Source organism: Glycine soja, chromosome 11, assembly GCF_004193775.1.
Source record: "Glycine soja cultivar W05 chromosome 11, ASM419377v2, whole genome shotgun sequence".
Taxonomy (NCBI): Eukaryota; Viridiplantae; Streptophyta; class Magnoliopsida; order Fabales; family Fabaceae; genus Glycine; species Glycine soja.
The window spans coordinates 24,236,028-24,249,419 of NC_041012.1; the positions used below are offsets into that span (position 1 = coordinate 24,236,028).

The 13,392-nt window shown below is 26.5% G+C and overlaps 2 protein-coding genes across 3 annotated transcripts; both read left to right on the top strand.

The window, feature by feature from the left end:
• Nucleotides 1-2,883: 2,883 nt before the first annotated feature.
• On the top strand, nt 2,884-4,252 carry LOC114374303 (extensin-1-like). The gene is made up of 3 exons (XM_028331934.1): nt 2,884-2,973; nt 3,114-3,203; nt 3,465-4,252. Exons 1-3 carry the CDS (start codon nt 2,895-2,897, stop codon nt 4,007-4,009), a joined length of 714 nt encoding a protein of 237 aa, XP_028187735.1. The 5' UTR covers nt 2,884-2,894; the 3' UTR covers nt 4,010-4,252.
• A 5,581-nt stretch (nt 4,253-9,833) lies between these two features.
• On the top strand, nt 9,834-12,193 carry LOC114375554 (probable protein phosphatase 2C 25). Of its 2 annotated transcripts, none has more exons than XM_028333381.1 (4): nt 9,834-10,248; nt 10,720-11,058; nt 11,291-11,470; nt 11,631-12,193. In XM_028333381.1, the coding sequence occupies exons 1-4, from the start codon at nt 9,919-9,921 to the stop codon at nt 11,679-11,681; spliced, it is 900 nt and encodes a 299-aa protein (XP_028189182.1). In that variant the 5' UTR covers nt 9,834-9,918; the 3' UTR covers nt 11,682-12,193. The 2 variants fall into 2 exon arrangements, with proteins under 2 accessions (XP_028189182.1, XP_028189181.1); XM_028333380.1 differs by having other exon boundaries at nt 11,626-12,177.
• The last annotated feature ends 1,199 nt before the right edge of the window (nt 12,194-13,392 follow it).

Genomic DNA, 13,392 nt, shown 5'->3' on the forward strand with positions numbered 1-13,392 from the left:
AAGTTCTTCTGAGGTTCCGCCCTGCAAGCGCTAACAAGAAAAAGTTTTTTTTTAAAGGAAAAAATAATAAAAAGTTAAAGGATAAAATTGATTGCTTTAAAATTGGAATATGCAACAATCAAGTACATAATTCAATAGCTTTCCTACAAATTTTCCACCCTCACAACTTCATTCTACCCCATTTAAACATGTTATTAGATTCATCATGAAATAATTGTAATAATTTAAAAAATTAGAAAACTATGTATAATTTTAAATCTATTGTTCAAATTCAAAAGTGAGAATGAGAAAATATTATTACAAGAAGAATCAGTATAAGAAAACATAAAACTAAAATCAATTTAGCTATTAAAAAATTAAAAAAATATTAGTTTTACTTTATTTTATCCAAACATCTTCATTTCTTAATATTTTTTACTAACTCTTGTAATTTTGAATGTGTTTCAAATCTTAGGGGGTGTTTGGTTTGATTATTTTCTATTTTTATTTTCATTGAAAACAAAAAATGGTGATAAAAATGTATTTGATTAAATTTTTGAAAATATTTTCAGTGAAAATAAAAACAGGAAACAACTAGAAAATGAAAACAATAAAATTTCATTTTCAATTGAAAACATGAACCTCATTTTGGGTAAAATGAAAATGGGATGATAATGAATATAATTTTAAGTAAATATAAAAATACAAAAAAGAGAAGAAGTCAATATATCATAAATTTTCAGTGTTTTTATTTCCTGAAAACGAAAAACAAGAAGTCAAACCAAACATGTTTTCAGAATTCTAATCTTTTGAAAATGAAAACCGTTTTTAGAAAATGAAAATGCAAACCAAACACACTCTTATAAATCTATAAAGTCGTTTCAAATCCTATATAAATCCATTAAAATCCAAATTATCATAAAAATCTTTATAAAGAAATATGATAAGTCATAATATTCCTACATAAGTTTTAAAACCCACGAGACCCTAAGCAATAAATATATTTTAAAGTTTACACATATATTTTACTTATGTTTTTTAGACTAAGTGAAAATGATAATAACCATAAAAATATTAAAAAATTATAGCAAAGTAATATATTTTAAATAATTTCATTTTGTAATTAAAAAATTAAATAAGAGAGAGAAAAAACAGAGAATCAATCATATTTTGGATTTGACAATTAACACATTCACAAATACTCAAATGGAAAGAGTAGAGTAGAAGATTACACTTGGTTAAAAAAAAGATTTTTTTATTGTTGAATATATTTTCATGTCTTTTAATTTTGTCTTTATTGCAAACATTTATTTGTCAGATTGACCGTGTAAAATTTTGTTGTGTTTATATGAATGGTAATAATTCATTTAGTGAAAAATTTGTGTTTAATTTTTACCATATACAATTTTTTTTAATTAACGGTAACCACACATCACGAGCTGCTCACATTAACCTATAACCTAGTGAGTTATGAATCATCCATTGCTCAAGGAAAAAAAAAACATTTCTTTGTTGATTCCTAATAAATTTTTATTGTTTTACTTGATTTACTTTTTTTTATATATCTCCTTCATTGTTGTTTTTTTTTTTCTTTTTACAAACATCTCCTTCATTGCTATTCACGTATTCTATTCTTCTTTTTTTAGAATTTCACTTTTATTTTTTATTTTTTTATCTTCTTTTTCAATAGCAACTCTCTATTTTCTTCAAATATACTTTTCCAATTTTCAAATATTTTAAATTGGACATTTGCATGATGTTATTTAATTTTTGTTTTTCTTATTGTTTGAACTATTAAAATGACAAGATTTAAAAATAGAACAAATTAAATGCATTATTACGCTGCAAAATATAAGGCAAACTTCTATCATTTTTTAATGTCAAATTAAGAAAAGTGTAGGGTAAAAATTGTGCCTCTTTTCCTATGTGTATTCCTCCATAAATATTGTTTATTATAAATAAATACCAACTGATTTTCAGTCCTTTAAATCAGCAAAACTATCGTAAATCCCTATATATACTGCAACTGTTTTATCCGAAATAAGGGAAGAATCACAAATTTATAATTACAAATAGGTTCTTAAATGACTTTAAATATCCAACTATATTATGCTGCAATAAGAACGTTTCCATTAACATTTTATTCACTTAGAATATATTTTTGAAAAATTTTCTAATATTTAACATTATAAGTTCGGTTGTTGACATTAATATTTTTTCAATGTTTTCCTTAAAAACAATTTTTTGGTGAAGACTCAATTCTTTTCAAAACTTATTTTTGTCATTCTGCCCCGTCCCCGATTATGATACAGATTACAGATATACATAATTAATATATTTGTATTTAAATTTAATTGAAATAAACTAAAAAGGAAACGATTGTGCATGTGGTGAGATACGTTTCCAATATACTCCATTGATTAGAGTGTTGAAATTAATTAGAAATGATTTTTTTAATAAAAATTACGATAGTTTAGGCAAGAAACATAGCGTGTAAGGATTAATCTTTTTCAAATAAAAAAGTAATTAGTATATTTTAAATTTTTAATTCATTGTTGTAGAAAATTGTATACATTAAATAAATAATTAAATAAAATATTAATTAATTCATTGGAATACTTCATATCAAATACCAATCTGTTATGAATTTTCATAAATAGTTTTTACATGAAATGTTATATTTTTTTTTTAAAAAAGAAAATCCTGAGAACATTTAATTACGTGATATTATATAGAAATTATTGGTCAAGAATATTCGTAATGATAACTTTTAAAATATTAGTAATTAGTAATTTGATAAGAATTGAAATCCCCATCTTTTTTTTCCTAATAAAAAAGGAAAAAAAAAGATGGTCTGAATTGAAAGGCTTTATAAGGACACCACTCGACAGTAGCAATGCCTCAAGAAATTAGAGATGGCTTCTTCAGCTTTTTTATGTACGTGTTTCTGTTTTGCTTTTGTTGTGGCTTGCTTTGCTCGTGGCATCCCCTCAGGTATACATATGCAGAATTATAGTCCTTTTGAGATTTCAAGATTTCATAATGGTTGTCTTTATCTTATACAATATATTATTGCCTTTTAGATTTTGTGTGAGAATTGTTAACTCTCCTCGATAAATTTTATATGCATATAGATCTAAAAGAACCAAGAGACTTTGAAGAGCTACACAAGAACCCATCTTCCCCAGACCAGATTCCAGCACATGTTAAGTCTTCTTTCATGGGTAAGTATTGGGAAAATACTTGTCTTTTTTAATTACTAAGAAATATGAAGCTTTAGAATAATTATGTTTTAGATTATATGCAACATATGATTGATTAATATTATGTATGATCTTTGCAACAAAATCAAAATTGAATCTTTAAATTTCCATTTTACAGCAACAAGATGATTTGAATGTTTTATTCTAATTTAAGTACTAATCATCTTAACTCTATTTTGGTTGTTTAAAAAATGACATCAACTTTCATGGTTGAATTTACAGAGAACTTTATAGACTATCATGGTCCACACACGCACCCAAATCCTCCTCCACCAAATCTTGAAGAGATACTTGTTGATGTAGACTATCATGGCCCACACACGCATCCAAATCCTCCTCCATCAAATCTTGAGGAGATACTAGCTGATATAGATTATCATGGCCCACATACACACCCAAATCCTCCTCCACCAAATCTTGAGGAGATACCCGCTGATATAGACTATCATGGTCCACACACGCACCCAAATCCTCCCCCACCAAATCTTGAGGAGATACTAGTCAATATAGACTATAATGGTCCACACACGCACCCAAACCCCCCTCCACAAAATCTTGAGGAGATACGAGCTGATATAGACTATCATGGCCCACACACGCACCCAAATCCACCTCCACCAAATCTCCAGGAGATACTAGCTGATATAGACTATCATGGCCCACACACACACCCTAATCCCCCTCCACCAAATCTTGAGGAGATACTAACTGATGTAGATTATCATGGGCCACACACGCATCCAAATCCTCCTCCACCCTACTTCTAGGGGCTACACGGAGATATAGACTATAATGACTCATACTCATCCCAACCCTTTGAATATATGATGTTATAAGCCAATATGAATTGGTTTATACCAATGAATTATAATTGGTTATCAGGAATTATTGTAATTTTAAAATTTAGTATCCTTGATTTAGTGGTAAAAGATTCTCATATATCATGTTGGGATCTTGCATCATGTACCCACTTAAATAAAAGAATTTCAATATACACATCTTTATTCAAATATTTGTGTTTTCTTCACTTTTTTTCACAAGAGAAACATACATTTCTTATTTAGTGATAGATAAAATTATTGGCATAAAAGTGAGTTTATGAACAATATGATTTTCTCAATTGCAAATCAAATTACTTCAGCCTAATAATAAAAATCAAAATAGTTAGAAAATTTGCTTCCACAGAGAAGAGCTAGTAAGACACCTGGCTACCAAATGAACATCACATTTGATCCAATAGAAAAATCGAAAAGGATAATTTGAGGCAATATTGATAAATTTTGGTGTGTACATTCCCAAATGACCAAGCTTGCTTCGCAAAGCTTGGATTTCTTTTATTCTTATTTATTTTTTATCTTTGAAGCTAATTAAATTCAGAATGAGTGGGATCAAATGAGTGGTGGGTTTTCAACTTGTTGGCCTTAATTTCCAAATCTAATTATAAAATCAAATTATAGTTTGCTTCTACATCTTCATTCCTTAATTTCCTTGAATTTTTTTCATTCGGTGATTTGAGAAAACAATCTAAAACATGAAACTTCACCATCGATCAAAAACTAAACTTTAAAATAATCATTGATTTGAATTAATTTGATATAATATTATTGGAGGATTAAACAGCTCACATCAATGATATTTATTATATAATTTAGGTTAAAATTTAATTTTCATTCTCATATTTTTTTAAATCTACAATTTTATTCATCTTATTTTTTAATTGAGAAATTTTGTTTATTTTTTTTTAAAATCTGTTATTTTAGTCTTTATATTTTTAAATTAAGATATTCCGTCTCTCACTTAAAAAAAACTCTAATTTTATTACCCTTAATTAATTTAAGACTTGTTGATTGTGTATTTTTTTAAATAATTAAGCTTGTTAGAAATTAAATAATTTTAAAAAAATATTTTTATGTGAATAAACAAATGTGTGTTATAATAAATAGACTAACGTTTGAAATTGGTGACAAAGAGTAAAATTACATTTTTTTTAAAACCAAGGGACAAAATGGCTCTATTAAAAAAATGGAGGACTTTGTGAACTTTTTAAAAATGAAGTTAAAAAATGAGGAGATTAAAAATGCAAATTTTAAAAAATAAGGAAACAAAAATTACATTTTAGCCTATAATTTATTCACATTTTTTGGATACAACTAATAAATATAGCATGCTAAAATATCTATTTATATGTATTTTTTTAAAAGCCTATTTATATAATTTATGCAAATATTTATAATATCTATTTATATATTATTACTACTATTATTAATATTATTATCTTTACATGATAATGATAATGATAATAATAATAATACACTATTAGTTTTTTAAAAAAAATGAAAAAAAAATTAACATGGTTACAAATACAAATCTATTAAGCGAGTTTTTTTTATATATAATATGTAACCAGGTGTATTGCAAAACAGAATTTGGAAAATTGATTTGATAAAAGAAATACAATTTTATTAAATAAAAATAAAAAAAACTAATAAAATAAGAGATAATGTAACTACTACAACACCCATTGTTATTGTTTTAATCATTTCTCTAAATAACAATAATAATAATAATAATAATAATAATAATAATAATAATAATAATAATAATAATAATAATAATAATAAGGTTATATAATTTTAATTATATTAAATCAGAGTATTCAATTTATGATGTGAGGAGGTTAGTCAATTTAAATTTTTAATAATATTATATAATTAAGATTAATATCTTTAAAATTGTTTAAAATATTATTTTAAAATAATTAGCAACATATCTATGTAATAACAATTACACTATTTCAACAAATTTAAAATAGTTTTTATAATAAATGCATTCAAAAATTAGTATCCGTTAACATTACATCAACAATAAATAAAATAAATAGTCAAATTTAATAGTTATATTGTATTATATATCCATATTTATTATTTTTTATTCTTTTTTAATTTATACTTTTCATATAGAAAAAAGAGACTTAAAAATAAAAGAAAATGTTTTATCATTTTTTTTTCTTTCCCTTGCTTCATATTAATTATATGAGCCAGAAATTATATAAAAGTGAAATTCTCACACTATCATTATGATTTTTTATTTATTTAATTATCATTTTGATTATGTGCTATAAATTTAGACTCATTAAAAAAACATGAAATATATATTTTATAAGGAAATATTTGATAAAATACTTTAATAAAATATAATATTTTATATATTTCATTTTGAATGATAAACTCATGAAAAATTTGATAATCAACATGCTTGAATTTTTTAAAAAATACACATAATACTTAAAAAATCTATTTACAATAAATTGTTTATAATAAATTATAACATGATAGCAACTTTATTCTTTAATCTGCTTATATTTAAATAAACTTGTGCAAAGTAAGGGTTTAATAAATTTTAACATAAATAATTATAAATTTATATTTACTATTTTATTTTCAATTTATACATTTCACATATATATTATATCACTATTGTTACTTTGAGAAAGAACAATAATAAATTTCAATAGTGTGAAATATTTTACTTTTACTAGAATGAATTTCATTATTTTATCATAAATTATTATGTGTATTAAGATAATTGATTTTTTAATATTTATTTTAAAAATTACAAGTAAAATAATTTTTAATTAGTTTATAGTGCAAAATTATTTTTTTTACTGAAAATGTATGTTTTTAATCGGAAAAATAGTGCAAAATTAAAATATAATAAGACTACAACAATGATTAATTAGATTCTTAATGAAAATCATGTCGACTATGATGAAGGTTACTAGAATGGCTTTAAAATAACAATAGCCCAGTCATTCCACATATATATAAAATACAAGTAGTGCTAAAGGTTGCATTAAATTTATAATGACATATCTCAATGATTTTTTCATAATTAAATAATAATAATAGCCCAGTCAAAGAGAATGAGCTAGCTGGGGAGGAACAAAGCAAAGGTATTGATAGAAATGATGAAGGAGTTAGCTATGATTAAGATCTGTGACGTTAACGTTGGGCGATCAATAACTACATTAAGAATGTTTCATAGCAAATAACTGATTTGAGATGTATACGTTACATCCGTGGCCAGCACATGAGATGGAATTGACCTTGGCAACAGTCACGCACCAACCCCAAACAATAAAAAAATAGTCTCAAGACCATTATCTATCTATATAAATTATGATGACTAACTTTTATATAAAAAAATACTAATAACATGAAAACTAGTATGTATTATATAAAAATTAATGGGGAATATAATCTCAAATGACTTAACATTTTTTTTCTCAAACAGCAGTCGCCAGCTGCGCCCAAACCCGAAAAAATATTATATTAAAGTCTTAATTAGCCAACAGGGAGGGCAGTGCTTTAGTCAATTCTCCAATAAGAAGAATTCAGTGCTCCTAGAATACACATTCAACACAATTATTATAATTTTGTATTGTTATCCTCTTTTCTATTTTTTATATAAAAAGGTCACTTGTTTCAGTCAACGTTTAATTGTTCACAGATCTTGATGCCGGTTTATGAGCAGTCATGCAAACCATTTTTAAATTACTCAGTACTACTATTAGTGCTACTATTAAGGAAAATAAGCTCTTATTTTATCGATTCACTCAAATCTTTGACGCATTCTTGGTTCTTGCCTTCTTAATTTATCATCTTTACTTTGTTGGGCCGGGTGTTTGTTTTATTATAATAATTCAGATTTTTTATTTTAAATTCAAGCAGAGAACAGTAAATGTTAAAATAGCAAAAAGTTTACTAATTGAATTAGATCATATTTCATAAAAATAGCAAGAACAATTTTATCTTCTATTTTTTTTTACTAATTATTTCACTTATTATATGCCGTTAAAGAAATCACTTGTTGTATAAAAAAATATTGAACATAGACACATGAGATATATTTATATTTTTTTAATATTTTCTTTTTATCCTTAATTTTGGATGGAGAAATTTAAAATTCTGAGAAATTTAAAATTTTAAAAATTTTAAATACTTCAATTGAAATTTTTTATTTTCAAAATTTTGTGTTTGAATAAAAAAATTAAAATTACGAGGATGAAAAAGATGAATGAAAAAAAAAAGAAAAAATATTGTTAGTGTATTAATTATACATGTTCTTCTATGTTCACACTGATCGATCTTTTAGGAGCTCTAATATACTGTTTTTTGAAGAAGAGTGTAAGAAGAGAATTTCAATTTCTCATCTTTTAGAAGGAAATTGAAATTCGAGATTTTTAGTTGTTTAAAATTCTGTTTTAAAATTCCAAAATTTTAAATTCTTCATAAAAAACATCCCAACAATGAATTCTAAATTACAGACAATCAAATTATTATCTGATAAATTACTTTCCTCAGTTAAAATTCTTTATCCAAACACATTTTAAGAAAAATGATAAAAAAAAAAAAGCAATAGTCTAGTAGCAGTAACAGCCGACCAATAATTTGCAGAGCAAAAATCAAAAGAAAGAAGGAGTCCAGCATAGCATGGTTGTGCTGAATCCAAAATTCTAGAGAACCGGCCATACAAATTAGAACGTGATCAACCACGGGTGTCCCCAAATAGACGTAGTCAAAGTGTCAAACATCAAACCACGTTTTAACATTAATATTTGACTATCCCTAATAACCACTACTAGAAAAAGGCTTTATTTTATCAGGAAAAAAAAACTCCCTTTCTATCAAAATATTTAATGCCTTTTCACTCAATAGTTAAAATAATGTTTAAATATATTACTTTCTCCATTCCAAAATAATTTAGATAAAAAACACTTTTAATTTTTTAATTACTTTACTCATTAATTATCCCACTATCCATCAATAACAAATACTTTCTCTCTTCCATAATATTTATCATGTAAAAAAATATATTTTAAAATGATTATCATTTTACATTTTTAATGTAACATTATTTATTTTTTTTCTTTATAATTTTTATAATATTAATAATATATGCTATAAAATCTAAAAATAAATTAATGATGGTAAAATTAATTTTGTAAAATTATTATTTTTTTCATTTATTTATTAATTTTTATTGATTTGTGTAAAATGACTATAATTATAATAGGATGAAAGGATTTTATTCTACCATCCACCAGCTTATTTCCATGACAAATGCCTCATGTAAGTATTTATTGATCTTTTTAATTACACCTATTGTTGAAAAAAATAGCTCAAAAAATTTAAAGAGACTACTATTTCACAACAAAATAATTAAAAAAAAAACTAGAAAGACTATTATTTTAAAACGGGAAGTAATGTTTTTTTAATCACAATAGTATTTTTTTATTTAATGATCATTTAACCTAATAAATATCACATGACAAAAACATTTGTAATTTCAGATATTTGAAAATTAAAAATTAAAAATCACTCTATTTATTAATAGTAAAATTAAAAATACATTTAATCCTAAAAATAACTATTTAAAAGATATGAATATTGAATGATATAAGAAGAATTAATTGAAAACAAAAAATGGAATCCCAAATAAAGATGAAGGGGTCCCACTTTGACCCATCCTACACATTGTCTCCTTTAAATACTTCATTTTCTCTCCCTCTTTCGTTATTACCCTAACAAAAACAAAAACATACACAAACACAATTTGAAGAATCACAAGAAGTAGCTTCATAGTTCATCATCATCGTTATTATTGCAGCATCAACATGTCTTGTTCCGTGGCAGTTCCAACTTCCCCCGTGTTCTCTTTCTATAACAACAACAACGTTAACTCTAATTCCATTCCCTCTACGACGCCGTCTTGCTCCTCTCCACCCTCCTCTCCCTTGTTGAAGAGAAGGAGGCCGGCCAAACTCGACATTCCCGTCGCTTCTCTCGCTTTTGGTCTCTCGCCGGCGGCGGCTCCATCTCCGGCGAGGGACGCCGTCGTGGAGGTCGACGGACGCGGGTTTTCCGTGTTCTGCAAACGAGGAAGGAGGCATCATATGGAGGATCGTTTCTCCGCTGCCGTTGATCTTCACGGTCAACCAAAACAGGTAATTCATAAATAAATAAAAAAGAGGTTTTCTTCATTTGTTTTTTTTTTCCTAGAGGTATGGCTTTGAATTTGTTTAACATTGCCGTTGGAATCAATAAAAAAAAAAATTCAATCAATTAGTGATGGTTTTTTCCCCTCATTTTAATGTCAACAAAAATAATTAGTGACAAACTTTATTGGAAAAAAATCATAAATTATCATTTTGTAACGGTTTTAAGTTATTTTATGTCATTTATATACTATTCTAATTTAGGGGTTCAAATAAAAAAAGAAAAAAGAAACTAGACGGTTATTTAAGAATTTATAAATTGTTTATGAACCCAATTAACAATCTAATCTAAATTGTTTTGTCACTAGTAATTTTCATTTTTGTTGAAGTGAATTTTGTTTCATATATATGTTCAATGGGAAAAGTGGACGCAATGAAATGAGTTTTCACATGCAATTTTGTTTACTTGTTTATTGTTAGGCTTTTTTCGGGATATTTGATGGGCATGGGGGCACAAAGGCTTCGGAATTCGCTGCACATAACTTAGAAAAAAATGTGTTGGACGAGGTGGTTAGGAGAGACGAATGTGACATTAAGGAGGCAGTGAAGCATGGTTACCTTAACACAGATTCTGAATTCTTGAAGGAGGATCTTAATGGTGGTTCTTGCTGTGTAACAGCATTGATTAGGAACGGTAACCTTGTTGTTTCCAATGCTGGTGATTGTCGTGCTGTGATTAGCAGAGGGGATATGGCTGAAGCCCTAACATCTGATCACAAGCCTTCTAGGGAAGATGAAAGGGACAGAATTGAGACTCAGGTAATTCATTAATTAACATAATTTGTCTTTCTATCGTGTTCCTAACTAATCTTCTCATGACACACGTATAGATGAGTTTTATTAATTCTTTTCGTAAATTAAAAAAACCTGGCTCTATATATATGTCATGTATAAATTGATCGAGACTTTAGACACGCGGTGGTTTAAGATTGTCTAATAATTAATTTCTCCTCTTTTAAGTTCTTAATTTGACATTTGCTAATTTTTTTAGGGTGGCTATGTTGATGTGTGCCGTGGTGTTTGGAGGATACAAGGGTCATTGGCTGTTTCTAGGGGAATTGGAGATAGAAACCTGAAACAATGGGTCATAGCAGAACCTGAGACCAAAGTTATCAAAATTGAGCCTCAGCATGACTTGTTGATCTTAGCTTCAGATGGATTATGGGAAAAGGTATATACATATAGAACTTTATCAAGAAAATAATTAATTACAATTATGTTAATAATGGAGTACGTGGTTTCATTTTGATAATTCTTGTATTATGCATGACATTTTTATTCAGCTATTAACTAATGAAACTTCTATTTTGAATCTTGTTTGATCAGGTTAGCAATCAGGAAGCAGTAGATATTGCTCGTCCTTTATGTGTAGGGAACAATAGACAACAACCATTGCTGGCTTGTAAGAAACTCGTGGAATTATCTGTGTCACGAGGCTCTCTGGATGACATAAGTGTTATGATTATCAAATTGCAAAACTATATTTGAAGTCTCATTGGTACAAGAGAGAATAGAATGGTTGGGAAGGTACAAGGGGGCCTCCACCTTAATTATTTCTTCATTCTTAGCCTTCAGCAGTAGATCGAATCAGTGAGAATATGATGTGATTAAGGGTACTTAATTTTTAATTGTATATATCCAACGAATGACAACGCTCGTTGGTGATACTAATTAGCTCTAACTTGAGTAATTATATGGTAGATTAATGATCTTGATGTAATGAGTATCTTTTCGGAGTGTTTAAAAAGGGTTGATTTTTATTTTTAATTTTTTTATGTCGAGGAGGGGCAGAGCCCCGAAAAAACAAAGGATTGAATTTTGTATCCGATCCAAATGCAAATTATCTCATATGTTGTTAATTTATTTTGGATAATTTAATTTAGTCTTTTAATTATTTTAAATTGTTTAATTTGATCCTTAAATTTTTAAAAGATTCAATTTCATCTTTAAATTTTAAAAAATGAATAAAGTTAATCTTTAAATTTTTAAAAGGTTGAATTTGATCTTTAAATTCTTAAAAAAATAAATAAAACGTACTTTTCATTTTGTATCCATAGAAACGAGGTACTTCGGTAATTTTCTTGTTACTCCTAGTGCTAGTTTGTATATGTTGAGAGTCACTCCTTTTCTTTAGTCTTTATGTGCTGGGAGGAAATCCTACAAAAGATACTTAATATTCAAGTCAAACATCAGTTATATCTTAATGGACCAAAGGATCCATGGGTCTTAATTACCTTATGATTATCATCTTCATTAATTTGTATTAATTTTATTAAGATTATTAATATTTTTGTACATATTTAAGATGATTAAGTGATCAATTATCTTACTTAATAGATCATTTAAGAATACTTTTTTTTAATTAGGATGTTCCTGACATACTAATTAAGGGATATAAACGCGATACGAACATATTAAGATGTTCTCAACATGTTTAGGTTATCTGAATGGACTGGTATGATTGAGATATATTTGGTATATATTGAACTAAGCTAGGATATTTGACCATACCTGTATACATTTTATTTAATTTTATTCATTATTTTGATTTTTCTTCTTCTGAAATTTGAAAGGTAAATAAGGAAAAATTTGTTCCATTATAAAAATATTCAAATAATAATAAAATGATAACCTTATCTTGTTTTCATTTCATTTAATTTTATTTTATTTCATCTCATTTCTTTATCATTAGAAATATTAATGCATGTCAAAGAATTGCCAATCCATTTTTTATAAATATAATTAGCTCATTAAAATGATATATAATGTGTTTTATGTTGCAAATGAAGTTGGTTCGTCCCTTAGTAATTCATGGGATGATCCCTTTGTAATTCTTTTCCATGAAAAAAAAAGGGGAAGAAGTTGGCTCAAGTAATGGGATAAAACAATATTATTGACAAAGAGTTTTGGATTATATATCGATTTGACTGGTAGGTGTTACTGTATACTGTTTCTGTGAGTTTTCATTTTAATTTTAAATATTTTGTATATAAATTATTAGGGAGCAGAGGTTAATTAATTGGCTTATTTCTAGGCCATAATATGCTACCAATACCTAAATACTTGTAGAAAGTAACACGATCGAGTAGTGTT